The following is a 23,992-nucleotide window of genomic DNA, read 5'->3' on the forward strand; positions in this document are numbered from 1 at the left end:
TTTTCTCATGGAAGGGGAGAGTCTCCCTCATTTATGCTTTCCTAGTCGATTTATACCGGGAGGAGTCCTCTCATAGGTTTACTGCTTTCTAGTTATAGTTAGCCTCTCTTTTGTATCGGGGATGAGTTAGCTGACCTTAATAGGTTAGCCGACTTATGAACCAACTTAGGATCGGAGGTAAGGTTTATGTCCCCCTCCTTATATTTTTATTTTGTGTATTTATGTTAAGGCTTGGGGGTGCTGCTCAACCCCTGACTGTGCACGAGAGGTGGGAGCCTCATGTAGGGTCTGTTCCCTTAAAAAAAAGAATTTATTTTTTAGTTCAAGTCTAATTCATTTCTGTGTTCTATGGATTATTGGAGGCTTTTTCAATAGCTACATTTTCCATTCTTGTCTAATTCTCTTCCAATTCAACTTTAGTGTGTACGTAATTTATTTTTGTGTTTCTATGGATCACTGAAGGCTTTTTCATTAGCCACACTTTTCATTCGTGTCTAATTCTATTCTAATTCAACTTTAATATATATGTAATTTATTTTTTATTCAAGTTTAATTCAGTTTTTATTCAAATTTAATTCATAATGCAGGTTTCAGTTTGATAAAACTACTGAAACACATCAATGAAGGCTTTTTCATTAGCTACAATTTTCATTCGTGTTTAATTCTCTTCTAATTCAACTTTAGTGTGTATGTAATTCATTTTTGTATTTCTATAGATCACTGAAGGCTTTTTCATTAGCCACACTTTTCATTCGTATCTAATTCTATTCTAATTCAACTTTAATATATATGTAATTTATTTTTTATTCAAGTTTAATTCATTTTTCATTCAAGTTTAATTCATAATGCAGGTTTCAGTTTGATAAAACTACTGAAACACATCACTGAAGGCTTTTTCATTAGCTACAATTTTCATTCGTGTTTAATTCTCTTCTAATTCAACTTTAGTGTGTATGTAATTCATTTTTGTGTTTCTATAGATTACAGAAGACTTTTTCATTAGCCACACTTTTCATTCGTATCTAATTCTATTCTAATTCAACTTTAATATATATGTAATTTATTTTTTATTCAAGTTTAATTCATAATGCGGGTTTCAGTTTGATAACACTACCGAAATACTTTAACATTAACGTAGCTATGTATTGCATTATAAAAAAGAAGATATATTTAACATGAACAAAAAACTATATTAAAATTATATTTTACATGTACAAAAAACATCTTAAAAAGGATAGCACAAAACAATCTGCAAAACCTAACTAATACATCAGTTATAAACTGTTTTTAGACAACATAGTTTTCATAGATATTTTAACTAGTATAACTACATTTATTTATTTATGTGGTCTTTCATCTTCACTTTCAAGGTTACTCTTTTGCTTCTTCACTGCATATTCCCATAGTAGAGCCTCAAACCTCTTTCGGAGACTGTTTGCACTTAGTTGTTGATTTGCAATATCCTGGCCATTGCTCACTAACTCCGCAAATGCAGCCACAAAAACTCCACAGTCCCTATAAAATTTAAAATATAAAATCATTATAAAAATACTATTGAGTTTAATCAGACCAATACAAACGATAGTATTAATTTGATAAACAATTAAACTTACAATGAATCTTGTTGTTGTCTTGGAATCCCTTCAGTTATGAACTTACATTCAATGAGCTCAAACTCATTTTTTCCATTGTATTTAGGTGATTTCTTCAATTCAGGACGCTTATCATAGAACTTGACCACACTCAAGTAGTATGGTAAAACCGATGAATTCATGCCAGCAGCGTTTTGAGTCAGAAAATTCACCCCCCTCTAGCCGGAAATGAATCATACACCTTCAAACACCTTTTAACAATATCAAACACAATAAAAATCCAATGATAACCCTCTTTAATATTTACTGGAAAGAGAACATAATTCACTTTGTCCCATGGGGTGCTTGCCAACAAATGGCATCCGCATATATACTCAGCAATAGCATCTGAATTTTTGATTCTAAATTTCTTCTTATTTTCATGAGCTTCATAAAGTTAAAAATAAGATTGAGCAATCTTTGTCTTGAATAGACAATCAGTAGTTGTAAATCGAATATTATTGTTGGTTTCATACTTCTCCTTCTTTCTAATATAATAAAAAATCACGTCAAGATGTTGTAAAAGATTTAAAATGATGTCAATCTCAGATAATACTTCAAATCTGTAGCAAGTGTCAGTCAATTCAGTGAGCTCATTAAAGTTTGTCCAGAAAAATGGGAGAAGAAGTTGATTCAGAAAAATGAGAGTGTTCAACTGGAGTTTACATAACTAACCTCATCATTTCATGCTTCACCAGAATGTGCCAATTTGAAAAACCATTCTTTTGCTTGTACATTGCAAACACCTAATTCAAATGCTGGCTTGAGAACATTAATAGCATCTGGATACGGTTTCTTTCCCCTTTAAAGCATAAAAAAAATGAAATTTTCAGTCAGTTGACTCATTTAAACTAAAGAATTTTTTTGACATATAAAACAACAAACATAAATAAATTACCTCTTTTTTGTACTCGTATAAAGCCACAAACTAAATGAATCTATCAAATCAGATTCATCATCTACTCCGATTGCAAGTAAAAATGGATGTTTTATCTCAAATATTTGATGTGTTACACATAAAGTCCCTCCAGATTCAAAATGTTGTATATAAGGAGATTTAATTGACTTTCCTGGAATTTTTTTCCTTGCACACTTTCTCGGTGTCGCTTTCTTTTTATTTTCATCAACGGCTCCTTTCTTTTTCTTTTTGTTTTCCTCAATAGTGGCTGCCTTTTTCTTTTTGTTTTCCTCCACAGTGGCTTTCTTTCTTAGGTATGATGCTTCTGCCTTACGGATCTGGGAAAGATCTTCAGCACACAACATAAAGTCATCAAGCATTTGAGGAGTTTTTTGACAACCCTTTACCGTATCGGCATCAGTAGACGCACCACAATCTAGTTCACCTTTGTTAACTGCACTACTATTAGGTTGTGCCTCAACTGAATTAAGATCAACAACCTCTTCTCCTATATACAAAATAAATCTTTTAGTAATGCATTAAGGGAGGAGCAGGTAGAGTAATTAGAGATCAAAGAGGTTTATTTGAACTTTCAAAATAAAACTAATACCATTTATATCAGCAACAACCTCAGATAAAACTTGTTCAATAGCAATTCCTGCAACATCTTCATCTGTACATAACATGAATAATTTAAACAAAGTTGAATGAAAGTATATGAAATATGTATTATATTTGTATTAAACCCTTCATTACCAATTTTGCTTTCAAAATTTCCAACAGTAGCAAATTTAACGATAGCTTTACACACTTGAGATTTTTCATGCTGAGCTGATTCTACAACTTGAATGTCATGCCCTCTTGACACATTATTGATGCATCAACACAAGGAGAAAATGCTATGTGTAATTAAAATATATTACAAGAAAAACATGTGAATAAAAATTTGGAGAAAAGTGGAAAACTAATCAATTTTGACAGATAATGTTCTATGTTGCTTGGACTTTTCAAAAATACAGTTAGGTGCGTGTTGGATCCTCCAAGAATAGTGCATTTTTGGAAGACCCAACATGGGTGCGACAACATTTTTGGAGAGTATAAGAAAAATAGGCCATTTTTGATTCCTTGAGGAGAGTAAGGGAGAAGGAAGATTGAAAAAGCCAAATGGATAATTACCCAGCTATCCTGCTATTATTACAATTTTCTAATTTATTTCACTACCAAACTTGAAAAATGGATGACACCTATCCACTTTTACTTCCACTCCTCTTTATCCCAAGTTACACATAGAATTCGATAAGTATAAGCATTTCCACTATCATGGGAACATATTTTAGCTAGAACAGAGAATTTTTAACATATTAAAAATCTCCAACTTCAAACAACAATCTCTGTTACAATGAAAAATCTCCTCCATCTCATTTACATCTAATTTCTCTATTCAAGATACTTTAACCAAATTTATGGAGTGAAACGGAAGACGATTAACTAGACATTATATTAGAGTATGGAAATCACTAAAGCTAAACTATATATGACAGTGCTAGTCAATGTCACTTGAAAACTATAGCACACAAACAATTTTAGTTTGGTAAAAGAACTCATCCACATTAGCACAGAGAATACAAGCACGCAATCCACAATTCAGCTCCGCAATGCCTATGATTATGAATAGTAACACTAGCAGCTAAACCATATACAACAACAACATACCATGTGTATAGGGAAGGTAGAGTCTTCGCAGACCCTACCCCTACTTTGGGAGGTAGAGTCAACTTTAGTGTGTACGTAATTCATTTTTATATTTCTATGGATCACTGAAGGCTTTTTCATTAGCCACACTTTTCATTCATGTCTAATTCTATTCTAATTCAACTTTAATATGTATGTAATTTATTTTTTATTCAAGTTTAATTCATAATGTAGGTTTCAGTTTAATAATACTACTGAAACACATCACTGAATGCTTTTTCATTAGCTACAATTTTCATTCGTGTCTAATTCATAAAAATGTAACTCCTCTACATTATCACAGAGAATACAAGCACACAGTCCACTATTCAGTTCCAAGGTCTATGATTATGAATAGTAATACTAGCAGCTAAAACCATGCAGCAAATTATATTCATAGTCAAAGTTCACCATTCTTCTAAGTGAAAACATGTGAATAAAAAATTAAAGCTTAAACTACAACTTAGATAAGTAAAAACTCTAAACAGTAAATAAACTTAAGTCCCTACCAGCAAGCAAAACAAGATAATATAGATGTATTTAAAACATAAAAGAACCTCCATTGAAGTCTAATCCACCAGAAAATATCTCGCCAGCCTTTTTGTTAGATGATTCCCTGGCTTTTTGAGTAAAAGAACTGTTGTCTCTCTTAGCAAACAACAAAGAAATATCCTTCAATAATTGTTTGTTGGAATTCATCACAAATTCTTTCATTTGAATAGATTGTAAATCTATCTTCTCTTCAAGAGCTTTGTGATTTTCATTCGCCTAGTATATAATCAAATATAACACAATTATTAGAATAACAGTTTTGAAAAAGATAAAGCCTAAAAGCAAGTTAGCTTATACCTTTGCAAGTTCTTTTCTCAACTCTATAACCTCCCTGGTCAATATATCTAGACTATGGTTTGATCCTTTTGGCTCCAATTTCAAAATTTCAGAATGGTAATCACGAGGTTCAGGAAGCCTCAATTTAGATACCTCATCTTCACTCGCCACTATATTCTCAAACTGAAATTAAAATACAGAAACAAATAGATGTATTAACTTGAGTTGAAATAATATATATATGTGTCATAAATTGTATTAACTTTGTATAGATACCTTGCATTTCGTAGGCATGAAGATGTCATTTTCAATATGCTTTTGCCAAGGACTTTCAACAACTGTTTTCCACCTCAAAATTCTTGGAATAGAATCAGAAATTTAAAGAGCTAAATCTTCATCGACTCTATAACAACACTCAAATATCCAAATTTGAAGGGCAAGAGGCAATCCACCTAATCTATAGTACTGATTGGTTGAATTAAGCTTGTGCCTCACATTATCAAGCAACTTCTTGTAGACATCTAAACCCCACGGGTAAGAATTGAATTGTCCACTTTCCACAAGGTAGAAATCTCTATTACTAATTTGGTATTCATTGTTCTCATATGAGAACAAAAATCATTAATAAAGAACAAAACAGCTAGTGAAATGGCAAAGTCATCATCTATGAATTTTTTTGATAAAAACAACTCGCGTAGATGATTCTTTTGAACAGTAATTTGTTCAGGGAAATAATTGCTCAACAACCGACAAGGAGAATCTGAAACATTAACAGAGCAACCATCACTAACACAATTTAAGCCTGTAATTAACTCAAATTCCCTAAGCCCGAAAAATAGCATCTTGTTATTTAATTCAACAGCAAACACATCATCTGGTGTGTGTTTTAACTCCCTGTTCATAAGGCAATGAATAAGTTGGAGTTGGGTGGTCACTTTCGGAAGGTCAAGAAAGTAACCAAAATAAGTATTCCTAAACAACTCGAGCTGTTTTTCAGATAAAGAAAGTTTTATCTTCTCAATCACGTCATGATTAGTATATGAAGACCACCTACTTGAAGAATACAAAATATCTGGATGTCTCCAGAATTTACGATCCTGCATATAAATAATATCAATCTATCACTATAGATAATTATATCTTAACATGAACCCTCAAATATGACTTAAAAGATATGTGAGATTTCAAGGAAAGAAGAGTAGCTTTATCAGTGCTAATATTAGCTAGTGAAGAAGAATGGTAATGAAGCATAATGAAAACTGCAAGAGAAAACAGAAGATTGCCAATTCTACCCATGACTGTTTTTATATTGGAATGTCTTTTATATGACAATAATTGATAATACATAGCAATGATCTTAGAAGATCTATTTATTGATATCAAATCTTCCTTTGGTCTTAAGCTCAACAATAAGATAAGATAAATACAAAAGATTAAGGGATTATGAATCTAACATAAGAAGTGATTTCAAAATAGAGAAACTGAAAACTTTTTTCATTAGCTATAGGTTTCATTCGTCTCTAATTCCCTTCTAATTCAACTTTAATGTGTGTAATACACAATTTCATTCAAGTTTAATTCATTTTTGTGGTGTACAGATAACTGGAAAAAAAATCAATTAACTACAGATTTCATTCATCTCTTATTCTCTTCTAATTCAACTTTAATGTATGTGTAATACATTTTAATTCAAAGTTTAATTCATTTATATTTATTTAAAAAAATAAACAAATTGCAACACAAAAGATCTAACAATTCATGACAAAACTCTCAACAATCACTAATATAATAAACTTGAGCAAATAAATTTAGACTATAATAAAAGTATCAAATACATAAATTTTTCTTCAACATCTAGCACACAAGTTCAAAACAACAACAAACTAAGAAAATACACATAAACAGATTGAAAATGCTATCAGTTAAATAATGTGTTGGTAGAATGACATACCGGATATAAACTCTCCAGTAGAACCGTATTTTTGCACAATCAATTTCGAATTTTTGGATTCTTCTCCTGAGCAACTGTAGGTTTCACTTTTTTTGACTGAAATTGAGGAGGTAAATCCTCAAAATCATCATCACTGTCAACAAATTTCTTAGATGCCGATGCAACGTCAACTCGTTTTCTTTTCGATTTAGAACTCAATTCATTGATTTTTTTCTTACTTCCACCGCCCTTTTTCTTCACATGCAATGCTTGAAAATTTTGATTAACCTCACCACCAGCTTCTTCTGAAGATTGATTTGAAGAAATTTTCAAATTAAAAGTTGGACCGACATTCACTTCACCACTACCGGTTGAATCAACAATTCGAATTTGTGGGCTTCTTCTAGGAGATTTCTGACCTTCCATTATAATTGTGCACCTAAAACCTATAAATTCCGTTTGAAATAAACAAGAAGATGAAGGAATAAGGGAAGAATGAAGAAGAGATGAAGGAAGAAGAGAGAGACGCAGAAACCTTAGAGAAACCTTAGAGAGAGAAAACTCTTTCCTCTTCCTCAAATAAAAAGGGCATATAATGTTTCTTTAATTAAAATATTACTATTAATTATTAAAAATAGTAATAAAATAAAAATATATTTAAAAATGATAAATATTTTTTAAAACACATCCAATTAAGTAATTTTCCCATATACTAACATATACTACTAATCAATACAACATTCAGCCCACTACCGTCCACTCCTATATATATATATCCTACAACATTACATACAAAAGAAAGCCCAATTCCCTTAATTCACAACAACAAAAGATCCGAGCACATACATACATCTAACGATACGCGTACCCATACGCGTCGTCTTCTCCCTCAATTTCTCGAACAACATCGTAAATTCGCAGTTTCAACGATAATATCTTTCCTCTCTCCATCACTGAGATTTCATAGAGCCCTTATTGTTGACTATGAATTATATTTTCTTGCCTCTAAATCTAATTCGAATAAAAAACTATCACAATGAAATCGGAAATTTTAAGGGTGTGTTTTCCTCTTATTTGACTTCTCATTCATCCTTTCCAATTAATCCCTCATCTCTGCTCAAATGGCTAAATTAGAATTCAAAATTTTAGCTATAAATACATGGTATTGATTATCAAAAAAAGGGAGAAAAAAAGAAAAGGAGAACGAACAGAGGTTATTTCTTTTTTAAGGTCGGAATCCCTGTCATTATTAAATTTTTTCACAATTCTTAAGCATCGGTTAATCTCGAAAGACAGACGGTGTAGAATCTCATTCTCTTCGCTTGTCGTCTCCCGTTCCCTGTTCTTAGCGCTCTGTTTAATTTCTAGTTGTTCCCTGTTTTCTATTATATGTTCTTAACTGTGCTTCAGTCTTCATATGTTAGAATATGATTGTATTGATATATATTAGCCGGTAATAGCTCTCTCATTCTATCTACTTTAAATATATATATTTTATAATCATGAATCGTCTTAGCTTCTTTGGTTCTACACTTGTTGGTTACCTAAATCCATTTGTAAAAATTATTGTTCATCTTGGTTAATTTTTTTATGTTATCCTTGTTGTTACAAATAACAAGTATCTCGATTTTCAGGTCAATTTCTTTACTGTTTTTAGTCTAGTCATGCGGCTTAGTGGCCCCTCGTCCTGAATCCGCTCATTTGGATGTTATTGGATATATTTTCCTTTGGATGTATTATGTTCATGTTTTCCCAAGCATCAGATCCTTGGTTTCTGTTTACTGGTAGCTTCGTCTTTGGTAGGCTTGAGGTCTTAAAATTGATTGTTATAATATTTGGATGTGATACGTTAATCTTCTAGCCTAAGTCTCTGATTAGAGTTTTCAGCATGAATGTCTAAATGGAATGTATATCTTATTTTGGGTATTTTGATTGCCTCTTTGGCATAACCTAAGTAAGTTGGTTAGAATTGTTGATAAAGTTGTGCACATTTGGGTAATCTGGTTTGCTTGACGCTGCTTTATAGTATAAATTTGAAAGTCACAATCTTGCTATTTTACCTCTTCTTTATTGCCTGCTAAGTCGTATAAAAACAATAGCTTGTCGTTTGTTTCACCTTTTCTGACCATAATCTCGTTATGAATAAAGTTTAAATTTTCGGATCGTAGCTTGTTAAGTTCATGGTTGTTTAAATCTTAATATTCATCTAATTGTTGATTCATTTACTCTCCGTCTCGTCTTAACTTACATCATCTCGTTTCAAGCTCAATTGGTGCTCACTTGGTCGAATCTTACTTCAAATTTTTGCCATTTAATTACTACATCTCTATTCCCTTGTTTTCTCTTGTTAAAAATTATAGAAGAAGTAGTCCAATGTAGCTCATGCCAAATGAATTTGATTATATGACTGTTGGGTATAATTTCCCTAAGAATGTTATTTTCACCGTGTAGCCTCACTAGGCAAAACATAATTACTAGTCATGTTGTTTGTAAGACTCTAGAAGTCGAAAAGTTGGAACCAAGAAGAAATCTCTCGAAAAGTGGGATGGACTCAATATTACGACTCACCCTACGACTCATAGAGGGAGTCTTGGCACTAACCCAGAGCATACCTCGGGAGAGGTTCTACGACTCAACAAGACGAGTTGTCTTCCTGTTGACGAGTCGAACTTCAGAGGCTATTAAACTTGTAGGTTTCCAGGCCTGCAAGACGACTCGCAGGAACCACGACGAGTCGTAATGACGACTCGTAGGACCAACTTCAAAGGACTCTTACACTGTAGGATTTTAGACCTGCAGGATGAGTCATGTTTACGAATCGTAGACTTGAGGATGAATCGTAAGGTTTGATTTGTAGGTCTAAATTTCAGTTTTAATGAAGTTGTGTCATTTTTCAAGTTCGGTTCAATGAACCTAGGCACTTCTATGGCCAAGTTCAAAGTCTATATATATCTAATTCTTCAAATTCCCCTCTTATTCAATTCATTCACCAAAATTCTCATAAGGCAAGATCAAAGAATTCTCACAAGGTTCCTCTCCAAACTTCAAGCTAGGGTTTCAATCCACTAAGATTTTCCATAAATTTTGAGTAGATTTCACCAAGGTATGTGGGGATTGATCCATGGGTTTCTTTCACCCATGGAGTCCCAAAGTTTTCTTCAAACATATTCTTCAACTTTTCAATGATTAACCCTAGTTTTGATGAATTGCATTGGGTTGTTTCAATTTCGTTTTAAATTGTTATTAATTATTATTATAAGCATGTATTTACATGAATTGTATGATTTTAAGATGAATTATAAATGCCCATGCATGAAGCTATTTTCTATGATGAATTGTATGAATTATGATTATGGTGTTCAATGGTTTCAAGGTATTCTTATGGCTTTCAATCAAATTAATTATGTATATGAGATTTACTCTAAATTCAAGTATGTATTATGACTACGTATTTCAATTATCATCAAATCATGATATTCATGCAAGTAATGTTTATGAATGACTTATGAAAAAGTATGAATGATGTTTCAAGCAAGTTTAATGAAAGAGTGACTTGAGATCCTTTATAGGTTACCGTATGACATGTATTTCGTGGGTTGATATACTTAGCATTGAGAGGACTTGAAGTGGGGCTCGATCTAAGCCCTAGTAGCAATGTGGTAGTGTAGGAAATTTAGAAAAAAAATTAAAATTATAAAAAAAGGGTTCAAAATACCCCTGAACTAAAGAGGAAGAAGTAGAGAGGTTGATGTGATCGTCTATGTGGATAATTTTTTTTATGTGACACTGTAACGTCAGTTTAAAAGGTCAACCGTTAAGTGAAAGGGTATTTGTGGTCTCCTTTGATAACGGCGAAGGTATATTTAATTCAAAAATAATCGAAGAATATATGTGAACTATTTCGAATAGTTCGAGGGTGATTTTCATCCTTTTCCAATAACTCATTCACCAAAACATGACTACCAGACATACCTCATTTCTTTTTGTTAATTCAATTTTTTGATATTTTCGTGCTCAGTTGATTTGTCTTTATTTTCTCCTTCACTCTAATGAGTTTTTCCTCGTGACATTATATATTCTTTTGATGTCCTCCATTATATATTTATGTAGTAGTGTATATATATTATTATATGTGGTTTATTTAATTCTATGTGCCATTTTAAGGAGTAAAATATCAACTGGATGTGGATATTTTAAGAACAGAGTGTGCCAAGATGGGGATATTGCAGGGTTTTTGTATTTAGGTGTTGTCGGATAGAGGGTTGACTGTCATTCAGTGGCTGGACTGTTTACCTTAACAGTAAAAGAATTGGGTATTGTTAGTATAGGTTGAAGATCACAATGATCACATTTTATGATACATTAAGGACCATTTCGGTTCAGTTCATATATTAAGGACCAAATGGAAGCAAAGCCCATACATTAAGGGCCATTTTGATCATTTTCTCTCCGAAAGTTACATAAAATGTATTATAAAACACAATAATTAACAACATAAAATATTTAAAGAGCATATAAAAATTTTGATTGATCTTTGAAATTCTATCAATGCCTCATAAATTGAGACAGGAGAGTAACATATATTATTTGAAAAAAAATATAAATCATAATAATTAATAACAAAAAAAATTTAAAAAGATAAAAAATTTAGTTAACTCTTGAATTCTATCAGTGCCACATAATTGGGACAGATGAAACAACATATATTATTTGAAATTATTTTTAAAATATTATAAATCATAATAATTAATAACTTAAAATATCTAATAATAATATTAAAAATTTAATTAACTTTTTTAAATTCCACATATATCACATAAATTGAAATCAAAAAATAATATACATCTAGGGAGTGGTAGAAGAGGATATAGACATTTGCTATAATTGAAATCTCACGCCTTAGCCAGCTTAAGGTGATGTCGCAATTTTTAAATTGAGTCACAATTTGACTTGTGTCGGTAGGAGGTGCTTCCCACTGCATGTACAAGAATATTTCTTTTTATAGTATTTTTTTCCTATTCTAATTTATGTATTATTATTTTTAATTTTGGAAGTTAATTTTGACCGACAATTCAAATAGAAAAATTTTGAAAATATAAAATTTATATACTTAAAAATTATTAAAAAAATATTAAAATCATGCTAATTAGCAAATGAATATATTTAAAAGACATGAAAAAGATTTATTTGAACATATGTATTGAGGCTATATTTGAATTTATAGAGAATAAGCAAAGATATTTGAGTTAAGAATCATTTTTGTAAGTGTTCACCCTCCCATCCATTTCCGTCGAACACAGCACAGCACAGCACACTATAATAAATAGCAACACACCAAAGCTTCATAACTACATCTCATCATTTCTCTTCTTTCTTCTTCTTCTTCTTCTTCTTCTTTTCTTCTTCTTCTTCTTCTTCTTCTTCTTCTTCTATTTAATGTGAAATCATCATTTCTTGAAAAATAAGGTGTGAACTGTGATGATGCTAATCTACGGCCCCCTATCACCTGGTCAGGTTAGTCAATCTTCGAAAACCCATCTTTGGATCCGTTTTCTTAGTTGGGGTTTTTGTATTTGAAGTAGTTACGCTGTGTTTTCTGCTTGCTAAAACTCCATTAATGGAGGTTCTCAGAACTCCATTAATGGAGAAATGAGAGACGATTCAGAGAGAGGGATGAGGAGAGTTCAGGGGTTAGAGAGAAGTAGGAAGAGAAAGAGAAGAAAATATCTTCTGATTCATTCATTCCAAATACATGTATATATGCATATATAGTGTATTGTGTATATTTGTACACATACACATTCTAACAGTATTTGTAACTAATTCTGTTAACTAGTTAGTTAACTTCTAACAACAAACTAACTAATCTTGTTAGCTTAACTACCATTAGCTTGACTAACCATACCTTCTAGTCAACACTCCCCCTCAAGCTCATGGCTTAAACAAGTCCAGTACTCCTAGACCATTCAGCAGTAATTGATGTTGGGCTTTGCCGAGACTCTTTGTGAATAGATCAGCTAGTTGATTTCCAGTGGGTGTGAATTCAGTCTTCAAGACTCCTTGACATATTTTTTCCCTTACAAAGTGACAATCTATGTCAATGTGTTTGGTTCTTTCATGGAATATTGGATTTGCAGCAATTTGTATGGCTGATTTGCTGTCACAAATCATTCTGACTGGAAGTTCAATATGAATGCCAAGTTCTTTGAATAGACCAATTAACCAAGTTACCTCAGCTGCACAATTTGCCATACTTCTGAATTCTGCTTCTGCTGAACTTCTGGATACTGTTTCTTGTTTCTTAGACTTCCAGGATATGAGACTTTCACCATATTTGATTACATATCCAGTAACTGATCTCCTGGTCTCTAAGCATGCACCCCAGTCTGAGTCACAGTAGGCAAGAAGTTGTTCTGATGCTTCTGATGGCATGAATAACCCAAGTCCTGGAGCTTCTTTGATGTATCTGACTATTCTAAGTGCTGCATCCATATGTGATTCCTTGGGACAATGCATATATTGACTCAACTTCTGGACTGAAAATGCAAGATCAGGTCTGGTCATAGTAAGATATAGGAGTCTTCCTACTAGCCTTTGGTACCTGTCAGGATCCTTTAGAGCAGGGTCTTCATGTTCTCCTTTTGGAGCAATTGCTTCATCATATTTGACTGAGGTCAGTTTTAGATTTTGTTCAAGTGGTGTAGCTGCAGGCTTGGCTCCCCCTAGACCAGTTTCAGCTATCAATTCCATTGCATATTTCCTTTGAGATAGATGTATGCCTTTGCTGGATCTGGCAACTTCAATCCCAAGGAAAAATTTAAGTTCTCCAAGGTCCTTCATCTTGAACTTCTTCTGCAGATCACTCCTTGTGCAGTCTATCAGATGTTGTTCACTGCCAGTGATCAAGAGATCATCTACATACACTAGGACAATCACAATACCATCTTCAGCTTTTCTAGTAAAAAGTGAGTAATCATAATGGCTCTGGGTGAAGCCCAATTGTACCAAGGCTTCTGTCAATTTTATGTTCCACTGTCTGGGAGCCTGCTTGAGGCCATAGAGTGACTTGTGGAGTTTGCAGACCTTGCCTTGCTCCCCCTGTCTAGCAAAACCAGCAGGAACAGTCATATAGACATCCTCCAAGAGATCACCATTGAGAAAAGCATTGTGAACATCCATTTGATGAAGACACCAGCCTTTGGAAGCAGCCAAAGCAATGACAGACCTGACTGTAACCATTTTTGCAACAGGACTGAAGGTTTCACCATAGTCAAGCCCCTCCTGCTGGCTATACCCTTTGGCCACCAGCCTAGCCTTATATCTCTCAACCTCACCTGAAGCCTGATATTTGACTTTGTAGACCCACTTGCAGCCAATGGGTTTCTTACCAGGAGGCAAATCAACCACACTCCAAGTGTGATTATCTTGCAGGGCAGCAATCTCCAGTTCCGTAGCCTGGATCCATTTAGGATCAAGGGAGGCTTCATAGTAGGAGGTAGGTTCCCTTGTAGCTGAATAGGCAGCCAGAGCATGAGCATAGTGAGGAGACAGATGGGCAAAAGACACATGGTCAGATATTGGGTAAGAGGAGGAAGAGACACCATGATTGGCAGTGACAAAGTCATGAAGCCATAAGGGAGGATGAGTCTGTCTAGATGACCTCCTAGGAGGTGGAGGTGAAGAGGGAGGAGCAGGAACAGGGCATGGGGAAGAAGGTGGCAAGGAGGGTAGTGGCATAGGTGGAGAGGCAATATGGGGAGAAGGAATAGTGACAACTGGAAACAAGGGATTAGAGGACACTTGTAAGTCTTTGAAGGGAAAAATATCCTCCTTGAACACTACATTTCTATTAACAAACATGGATTTGGAGTGCAGATCATAGAGGAGATAGCCCTTTTGGGATAGGGAGTAGCCCATCATGACTGCAGGAATAGCCCTGGGGGAAAATTTGTCTGAAATTTTGGGACAGGATGCATAGCACAGGCACCCAAATGTTCTGATATGGGAGAGAGAAGGAGGGGAAGAGTGAAGCATTTCAAAAGGAGACTTATAGTGAAGGAGTTTAGAGGGAAGTCTGTTCAGAAGGTATACAACAGTAGTGACACACTCACCCCAAAACTTCAGAGGTACACTAGCTTGAAACCTGATTGCTCTAGCCATGTCTAGAATTGTTCTATGCTTCCTTTCAGCAACCCCATTTTGTTGAGGAGTGTAGACACATGAACTTTGATGAAGGACACCAAGAGTGGATAGTAGAGATTGGAAGTCATGGCTAAGGAACTCACTCCCATTGTCAGTTCTGAAGGTTTTAATAGTAGTAGAGAAAAAATTATGAACTTGTGCAAAGAACTTTCTCAGCACCACTATAGTATCAGCTTTGGAAGAAATAAGAAACAGCCAAGTAAATCTTGAGAAATCATCCACTAATGTCACAAAGTATTTCATACCAGAATGAGTGGGAACTCTGTAAGGGCCCCAAATATCACAATGAACTAACTCAAATATAGATGTAGAGACAGAGAAGCTAGTTGGGAAAGGCAGTTTAGTTTGTTTAGCTAAGGGGCACACTGTGCAAGGTAAATTTACAGTAGTATGAACTATATCGAGGCTAGATGACTTCTTTAGTAAGTCTATAGGGGCATGGCCTAATCTTCTATGCCACAAAGATTCAGATTCAGCTTGACTTGTTGAAGTGGAGGCAGTATGTGTTGAGTGTGCAGAGGAGAGAAAGGCTGAGCTGATGAGATTTTCTTTGAGGATGTAGAGACCTTGATCTTCTCTACCAATCCCCTTGACCAGTCCACTTGAGAGGTCCTGAAAAATACAAAAGTCAGGAAAGAAGGCTGCCATACATTGAAGTTCCTTGGTTAGTTTTGACACAGACAACAAGTTACACTTGAAGTCTGGAACAAACAACACATTGCTAATACTTTGGCTACCAAGTACTTTTGTGGTCCCAGTGTGTGAGACTGATACTACATTACCAGTAGGGAGGTGAACTTCTTTTCTCTCAGGGTTAGGCACAGGTTGAACTGCATCAAGCACATCAAGACTAGCTGTCATATGATCTGTAGCTCCAGTATCTATTATCCAGTCCAAAGGCACATATTTGGATACTAAGGCAGATAAGGTACTACCTGCTGAGGCTGCTTTAGATACATGTTCCCCTGCATTCTCACTTCCTTTTGCCAGCATCTGAATGATTTGTTGATATTGATCTTGTGTGAAAAAAGTGGCAGGTGATGAAGTTGAAGGACTCAGAGAGAGCAGGCCATTGTTAGTGGATTGAGATACTTCAACTTGATTAGCATAGGAGCTCTGGCCTCCACCTTTCTTCTTTGATCTCCACCCCACAGGATACCCTTTAACCTTGAAGCACTGCTCTTTTGTGTGTCCCCTGTATCCACACACTTCACATACAACTTTCTGAGTTCTCTGAACCTGTGGCTTGTATTGAGAGTCATAGTGACCTCTGTTTGGATTACCATCACCACTTCCAAAGTTTCCATTCCCATGAGTATGTGCTTTCTGGCTGAACAGGGCTGCACTTTCAATACTCCTGTGAAGAGTAGCCTCTGAATTGGTTAGGCTTCTCTGGCTCTCATGATCTAGAATGAGTGAGAAAGCTTTGTTTAGATTTGGGATAGGAGTCTGAAGTAAAATATGACCTCGTGCAGCTGAGTATGATTCATTCAACCCCATTAAGAACTGGAGTAACCTTTGATACTCACAGTGCTCCTTAAACTTTCTGGACTCATCACATGAACATCCAGGACAAGGCATGATGGAATCGAACTCGTTCCACAGACTTTTAAGTGTGGTGTAGTAATCTGTCACTGACATTGTTCCTTGATTTAGACTGTGAATCTCTTTGTGAAGATGAAATACGTGTACTCCATTGATTTTATCAAATCTCTCTTTTAACTCACACCATACCTTGTGAGCATCTTCACTGTATACTACACTACTAAGTAGGTCTGACCTTACAGAGTTCATAATCCAGGACAACACTACTGCGTTGCATTTTTCCCAAATATCAAAGTATTCAGATGGAAATTTCGACTTAGGATATCTACCATCCACAAACCCTAACTTACTCTTACCTAGCAGTCCAATACGCATGGACCTACTCCATATTGCGTAGTTTTCTGAACCGGTGAGCTGCACGGAGATCAGTGAGCTACCTGGAGTATCACTCGGTTGAAGATAGAGCGGATGGTTATGATCTATCACTGGAATGTTGAATCGAGTTGCCTCGTTTGTATTTTGGTTGCTGGTTTCTGTAGATCCAGCTTCAAATCCGGTTGTAACCACCATTTCCTTTGTTTGTTTTTGCCGCTGACTTGCGATTCTAGTGCTTCTCAGCTTTGAATCTCAGCAGGAGTTTTGTCGCACTTCGTAGCACTTCGTAGATCGTCGTGTGGCTCTGATACCATGCTAAAACTCCATTAATGGAGGTTCTCAGAACTCCATTAATGGAGAAATGAGAGACGATTCAGAGAGAGGGATGAGGAGAGTTCAGGGGTTAGAGAGAAGTAGGAAGAGAAAGAGAAGAAAATATCTTCTGATTCATTCATTCCAAATACATGTATATATGCATATATAGTGTATTGTGTATATTTGTACACATACACATTCTAACAGTATTTGTAACTAATTCTGTTAACTAGTTAGTTAACTTCTAACAACAAACTAACTAATCTTGTTAGCTTAACTACCATTAGCTTGACTAACCATACCTTCTAGTCAACACTGCTCAATGCCCTTTCCTTTGGCAGTTGAATCATGCTTTGTATCAAGTTCAAATATTTGCTTCCACTGTTAACGCTCTTCATTATGGGTGTTCTTTTGCTGAATGCTTTCTCTGGTTAGCGGTGATAAAGTTTACTTGTTCAATTCTCTCATTGTTTTTAGATTCTGGTTTTGGTTCAAATACCAGCAGTTTAATGGACTCTGATTCTTGTGATTTTGTAATTAAAATTCCATGTGTTTTTGTTTAATGCGTTTACCTTACTTTTTGAAACATGTTTGTTCACTCTATTACATCTTGCACTGATTAAATGAATGGACTTGTTTGACTAAGCAGGATTTGTTTCATAGCTTTTCCCACTTTATTATCTTTTCATTCAACTTAGATTTAACAGATGGTACTTGATTTTTTAAGGGGTTACTCCCACTCCACATCATAATAGGATGTTCAATGCTTTTGGGTAAGTGCCATTTTGGATGTTCTAATGTGTGACTCCTTTGTGATTACACTTTTAAATTGGGGTTTTATTTCTTTGGTTGTATCCATGTTTAATGGGACTTTTGAGCTTCCACTCTTGTTCTGTCTTCTTGGTTTCAAATTTCATAGCATTGTGGTAGAATTTTGTAGTTAGAAGGTGGTTTACATGATTTTTGCCATATGATCAAGTGTTTGTACTTCTAGGCTTCAATGAGTTGATTTTGGACCATGGATGGTTGATATATCAAAATGTAACTTTCCTCTAAATGAATTACAGGTGTCATTTTTTCTTGGAATTGTGCCAGTATGTGCTGCTTGGTTATATTCAGAGTATTTGGAGTACAAGAAAAATTCAGCATCATCCAAAGTGTAAGCGGATTAAACCTCTTCGGATCTGTATTTTTGGCAGAAAAATTATTGGATGGCGATAGCAATTTTTGTCAAATTTTCCCGACTATATGATAGCTCTTTATTAATTCCCCTTATAAAGAAATATGCTCCTTATTATGGTGGTTGTTATTATTATTACTATTTCTTTTGTTATTTTTGTTGATGCTTCCTCGCAAAAATATACATTGGGGAGCATTCATTTGTGTGCTTTTGTCTCTCTAGAAAGAGGATCATTTTAATATCAGATCAAATGTGAAGTGTCGTAAGAAGTGATGATAATAATGTTCCAGTTCTTTGATATTTTAATATGATACGATTCCTTTCTTACTCCCCGGTATATTCATTCATCTGCCTGTTCATATTTTTCCATCTTATCTCCGAGAATTAGTGAGTTAAGGTGCAGGTTCTTCATGAATATATGGTTTTTTTTAAGTTAAGCGGGTATATCTTTCCTGTACCTCAAATCAGTGGTGCATGTCTTGATCAAGCGAGGGCTTTCTTCTTCAATATAATTTAAATCTGGTGCATTCCTCTTACATATTGCAGTAGGCATTCTGATATCAATTTGGTTGAGTTGGGAAATGAAGCAGTCAAAGAAGATGATAGAGCTGTTTTATTGGAAGGAGGTGGTCTTCAATCTACATCGCCTAGAATCAGAAGTTCATCTGTGACATCTCAGATTACTAGGTTTGAAATTTTATATTTGCTTTAATCAGATAAATTGTCAGTTCATGGAACTCATGTAAGGTAAACACCTCAGGTTTTTCTTGATGGATGAAATTTTCTTGCTTGAAAATCGATTAACTCTGAGAACAATGTAAGTGGACTTTCATGATTTGAAGGCTTGAGTTCCTGAAGACTATGGGTCAACTTGTTGTTTCTCATCTCCCCCTATTTATCTACAGATCAGAGTTTGGTGCCCTTTTAACTTATTTTTGCCTATCTGACCGTACAAATCTATTTGATGAATCAAAAAAGGTACAGTAAACTTTTTCTTTATCTTTGTGTTCCACTGACATTGTATATAATTGTTAACCAAAGAAATATTGAACTTTTCTTTTTGGGGTAAAAGCATAAGCACAAGTTTAACTGTGCAGCATCAAAAGAATTGACTAATATAGCAGGGATAGATGCAGCTTTCTTTCTTCTATCATTTTTTTTGTCTGTCGCAGCTGTTTGTTTCCTTTTTTTTTTCTTTTTTCTGTTTCCTCATTTGCTACAGTTTGACTTTTAGGCCATGAATTTTTCAGTATTAGGGTGGAAAATATGATGTTTTTGTCCTGAATGCTGTTAGAGCACCGGAGTACCCTGTTATTGTGCTTACAATAATAATTTTACGTTAAACTAAGTTGGCCCATGTTGTGTGCTATATCTGGATGGAGCATCTTTATATCCTTTGGCAATGTGGAGACACAGACTCAAGGAGTACAAGTGCATTCCTTCAAAATAAAGAAGCTAGTATAACTGATCAAGAGTTGTTACCTTCTCAAAATAAAAAAAGTGTAACTGATCAAGACTCTATTTTGTGTATTTTTTTACTGGTTCAAGATCATTTGCAACTTCGGATAAATTCTAAGGTTCTAGTCTTTAGTGTATCGTTATGAGCAGGAAACTGGTTGTATGTAGTCGTTTGGTTTTAACCAGCTTTTGCCACTTCTTTTGATTGTCTTTGCAGAGCTACAACCGTGATCTTTTCCTCTTCCTTTACTTCCTTCTCATCATAGTCTCAGCAATCACTTCTTTTAAGATCCACCATGATAAGTCTCCTTTCTCCGGAAAGTCCATAATGTATTTGAATAGGCATCAAACTGAAGAATGGAAAGGATGGATGCAGGTAACTCATCTCTTAAAGTATTCTCTATCTGATACTCTATGATTTCTTTTCTCCTGATTTTTCCTGCATATGTTGGCATGAAATCGGACTACATGTTGTAACTTTATCTTTCACCTCTTGTTGTGAGTAATGAATCTCCTCATGATTCTAGTATGGCATTGGAAATTGTTGGATAATATTAAATGGCTCTATGCAACGAAAAAACTTGAACATGCTTTCCCCTGTGAGTATGTGAGCCCCTACAAAAAAGGAGAAGAAAATAGGATACTAGGGTAGGGCTGTAGGCACCAGGAGAATATCCGAGCGTGAACAAAATCTTCTCCAAGGGGGGCCTTGTTTGAGTAAGGAAACACAGAGGGGGCCATGTGTAGTATTTATGATGGCATAACTTATATCAGGAAAAAATTATGGCATAATTTAAAAGTAAACCAACTGCAATTGCATCTTGGAAATGCTTTTTTCTTGTACCACTTGGACAACTAGGCAGTATCTTTTTAATAACTTGGAGTCGGTGACAGTATTCCTTCTCATAAACATCTCAGTTTATTTTCCGTCTGCAAGGTTCTGTTGCATGTGACATACACTTCTGGGTTCTCATAATTTTATTTCTTGTAACAGGTATTATTTTTAATGTATCACTACTTTGCTGCCACAGAAATTTACAATGCCATACGAGTTTTTATAGCTGCATATGTATGGATGACTGGATTCGGAAACTTCTCTTACTACTACATCCACAAGGATTTCAGCATTGCAAGATTCACTCAGGTAGTATCTGCCCATTGACTTTGCAGATCTTTTGTATTGAATTTTCCTTAATTGGCAGTGCTTCTGAAAGATTTAGTCTTTGATGGACAGATGATGTGGAGGCTTAATTTCTTGGTATTCTTTAGCTGTGTTATCCTTAACAACAATTACATGTTGTACTATATATGCCCCATGCACACTCTTTTCACACTGATGGTTTATGGTGCCCTTGGTGTATTCAACAAATACAATGAAAATGGGACAGTTATTGCCATTAAATTCATTGCCTGCTTCTTGGTTGTTATTCTGATGTGGGAAGTTCCAGGAGTCTTTGAAGTGGTTTGGTGCCCATTTACTTTCTTCCTTGGTTGGTACCTTGAATTTGTTTTGTTTTATCCTTAGTCATAGCTGATTACTTACACCTGTGTGTATGTATGTATTTTAGGATATGCTGACCCAGATCCTTCAAAACCAAGGCAGTCTCTCCTGCATGAATGGGAATTCCGTTCAGGTCTTGATCGTTACATATGGATAATTGGAATGATATATGCATACTACCATCCAACAGTAGGTTCTCATTCAGAGATTTATCAATGTTTACCTGTCATGCAGTCCACTTATGAACTTTTGCAACTGTCAGAGCAGCGCTGAGGATGTTGTCCGTTATCCTTTTCTGAAATTTCAGCTCCTTTCCTTAACAATGTTAGTTCATAAATGGTTCAAGTTTCATCTATCAGGTAGAGAGATGGATGGAGAAACTTGAGGAAACTGAAGTGAAACGTAGGATATCGATAAAAGCAGCTGTTGCCATAATGTCACTCACGGTACCTCCTTTCTTTGCCACTGTCTGAATTTTCAAACTTCTCTCCCTTGTTTACTTAATTATACAAATGTCAGATGGGATATCTTTGGTATGAGTACATATACAAGCTTCCGAAGGTCACATATAACAAATATCATCCTTACACATCTTGGATACCAATAACGTATGTCTTTCCCCCCTACTTGATTGCTCAGTTATTTTGAGAGTTTCTTCTTTCACTAGTGATAATGTGTTGCATGTTCCCTTCTAATGTAAATTTTGGTGTTCTTATCTAACAGTGTCTACATATCCTTGCGGAATGTTACCCAATATTTTCGTAGCTACACATTAACCCTTTTTGCGTAAGTAAATTTGCATTAAAAGTTTTTACAGTTCATTTTTCATATGTTTGAGTTCAAGGGAAGGCATTGAAAGCCGGTAAATTCATAAGAGATGTATAAGTAGATATTGAATTTTGGCTTATTACTTAAAGAGAGACCACTTATTGTTTTGTTGACCTGTAGATGGCTTGGGAAGATCACTTTGGAGACTTATATATCCCAAATCCACATATGGTTAAGGTATGAGAGATGAATTAAAGGTTGATTTGTTTCTTGCACATCCATTACATGGTTTTTTAAGATAGTATGCTTCACTAGTTCTTATTGATTCTTGATACTTACCCTTTCTCTGATATGTGTATAATGTTATCACAAGACTGATGTAAGTTTTACTTTTGGCTGTTTATTGTGATGTTCCTCAAGCTCTGATCTTATTTGGTAATTGACTTTGAGCTAATTATGAAAAAAGATATTAGAATAAGTATTTGTGCTCGAGTTGGCTTAACCTTTTGGCATAGTGACCACTAATTACAATGTGATTCTATGGAAACAGAGAAATCTTAGTAGTTCTGTTTCTGAAAGAAAAAAGATGAATTGTGGGTATGAACAAATGTGTACATTTAACGCAGAGGTAAATAAACGCAGATCTGGTGTGCCAGACGGACAGCCTAAAAAGTTGCTATGTTTGATCCCCAACTACCCACTGATGAACTTCATGCTTACCACTGCCATATATGTTGCAGTAAGTAGATTAATTTCTTGTTCATTGCCTTTCGTGAGGAGAACACATGAACGCAACAAATCAGTTTCCTGTGTCTTTATATATGTGCAGGTTTCTCACAGATTATTTGAATTGACAAACACTTTGAAATCCACATTTATTCCCATGAAAGATGATAAACGTCTTGGCTACAACATTGTTGCGGCTTTAGTTGTATCAGGTCTTCTATATGTCTTGTCCTCTGTATTTCTAAGGGTACCTCAGATGCTGGTAAGTCATTCACTGTGCTTTGTTATCCTCTTTAGTGTTTGCTTCAGCTTTTGCATTTCTCAAGTTTCTATAAGAATGATCAGAAATCTCAAACAGAAAGCAAATGTATGCTTATAGAATATTCCAAGTTGACATCTATCAAGTGAAAAGTGGAATGTTTCTTTTTCTCATATTTGAAAGAAAATCAATGTGTACTGAGCTTATTTCTAATTTACAGGTGTAAATGGGTAAGTACATTAAATGAAGGCAGATACAGTTTGTGAGGCCGGCTACAGTTTCTTTTTTACATGATTAAACAGAGGAGAGATACTCAACTGGGTTATAGTTCTTAGTTTAGGGTTCTTTGTATATAAAGCCTGGCTCTTGAATTCAAAGTTTCGATTGGGCAGTTTGTGTTTTCACATGTTGTAATGTATACCTTCTAACTGTGAGGTGATGTCCCAATTTACTTGTTTATTTGAAAGGAAAGTGCCATTTCAACCTATAAAAAGCTTGTATGTTGTGAAATCTACTTAAGTCTTGCAGAAAGGCATCTTGCCTTTGTAGCTGCTTCCCAAGCATGCCACTTTTAAAGTCTGCACACTTTTTTTTTAACATTCTGAAACGTAGCAGTATCAGAAACGAAAGAACACACAAGAATGT

At 34.8% G+C, this 23,992-nt stretch overlaps 1 protein-coding gene and 1 pseudogene across 2 annotated transcripts; one reads left to right on the forward strand and one right to left on the reverse strand.

The window, feature by feature from the left end:
- Positions 1-1,328: 1,328 nt before the first annotated feature.
- Positions 1,329-5,382, reverse strand: LOC129885009 (uncharacterized; annotated as a pseudogene).
- Positions 5,383-11,855: 6,473 nt separating this feature from the next.
- Positions 11,856-23,840, forward strand: LOC129887380 (protein REDUCED WALL ACETYLATION 2). Of its 2 annotated transcripts, XM_055962456.1 has the most exons (16): positions 12,107-12,532; positions 18,523-18,614; positions 19,182-19,322; positions 19,396-19,452; positions 19,541-19,613; positions 20,311-20,469; positions 21,088-21,237; positions 21,328-21,583; positions 21,662-21,783; positions 21,954-22,040; positions 22,114-22,202; positions 22,318-22,380; positions 22,543-22,599; positions 23,005-23,101; positions 23,192-23,350; positions 23,568-23,840. In XM_055962456.1, the coding sequence occupies exons 1-16, from the start codon at positions 12,497-12,499 to the stop codon at positions 23,571-23,573; spliced, it is 1,644 nt and encodes a 547-aa protein (XP_055818431.1). In that variant the 5' UTR covers positions 12,107-12,496; the 3' UTR covers positions 23,574-23,840. The 2 variants fall into 2 exon arrangements, with proteins under 2 accessions (XP_055818432.1, XP_055818431.1); XM_055962457.1 differs by lacking the exons at positions 23,192-23,350; positions 23,568-23,840 and having other exon boundaries at positions 11,856-12,532; positions 22,989-23,101.
- Positions 23,841-23,992: the final 152 nt, after the last annotated feature.

This window comes from Solanum dulcamara, chromosome 4 (genome assembly GCF_947179165.1).
Source record: "Solanum dulcamara chromosome 4, daSolDulc1.2, whole genome shotgun sequence".
NCBI classification, from domain to species: domain Eukaryota; kingdom Viridiplantae; phylum Streptophyta; class Magnoliopsida; order Solanales; family Solanaceae; genus Solanum; species Solanum dulcamara.

Excerpts from the sequence above, each read along its gene's own strand:
- LOC129887380 (XM_055962456.1), top strand. The coding sequence starts at position 12,497 with ATGATGCTAATCTACGGCCCCCTATCACCTGGTCAG. Across the intron at positions 21,238-21,327 it reads GCATTGCAAGATTCACTCAG|ATGATGTGGAGGCTTAATTT; the intron begins GTAGTATCTGCC and ends TTTGATGGACAG. Across the intron at positions 21,784-21,953 it reads ATGCATACTACCATCCAACA|GTAGAGAGATGGATGGAGAA; the intron begins GTAGGTTCTCAT and ends TTCATCTATCAG.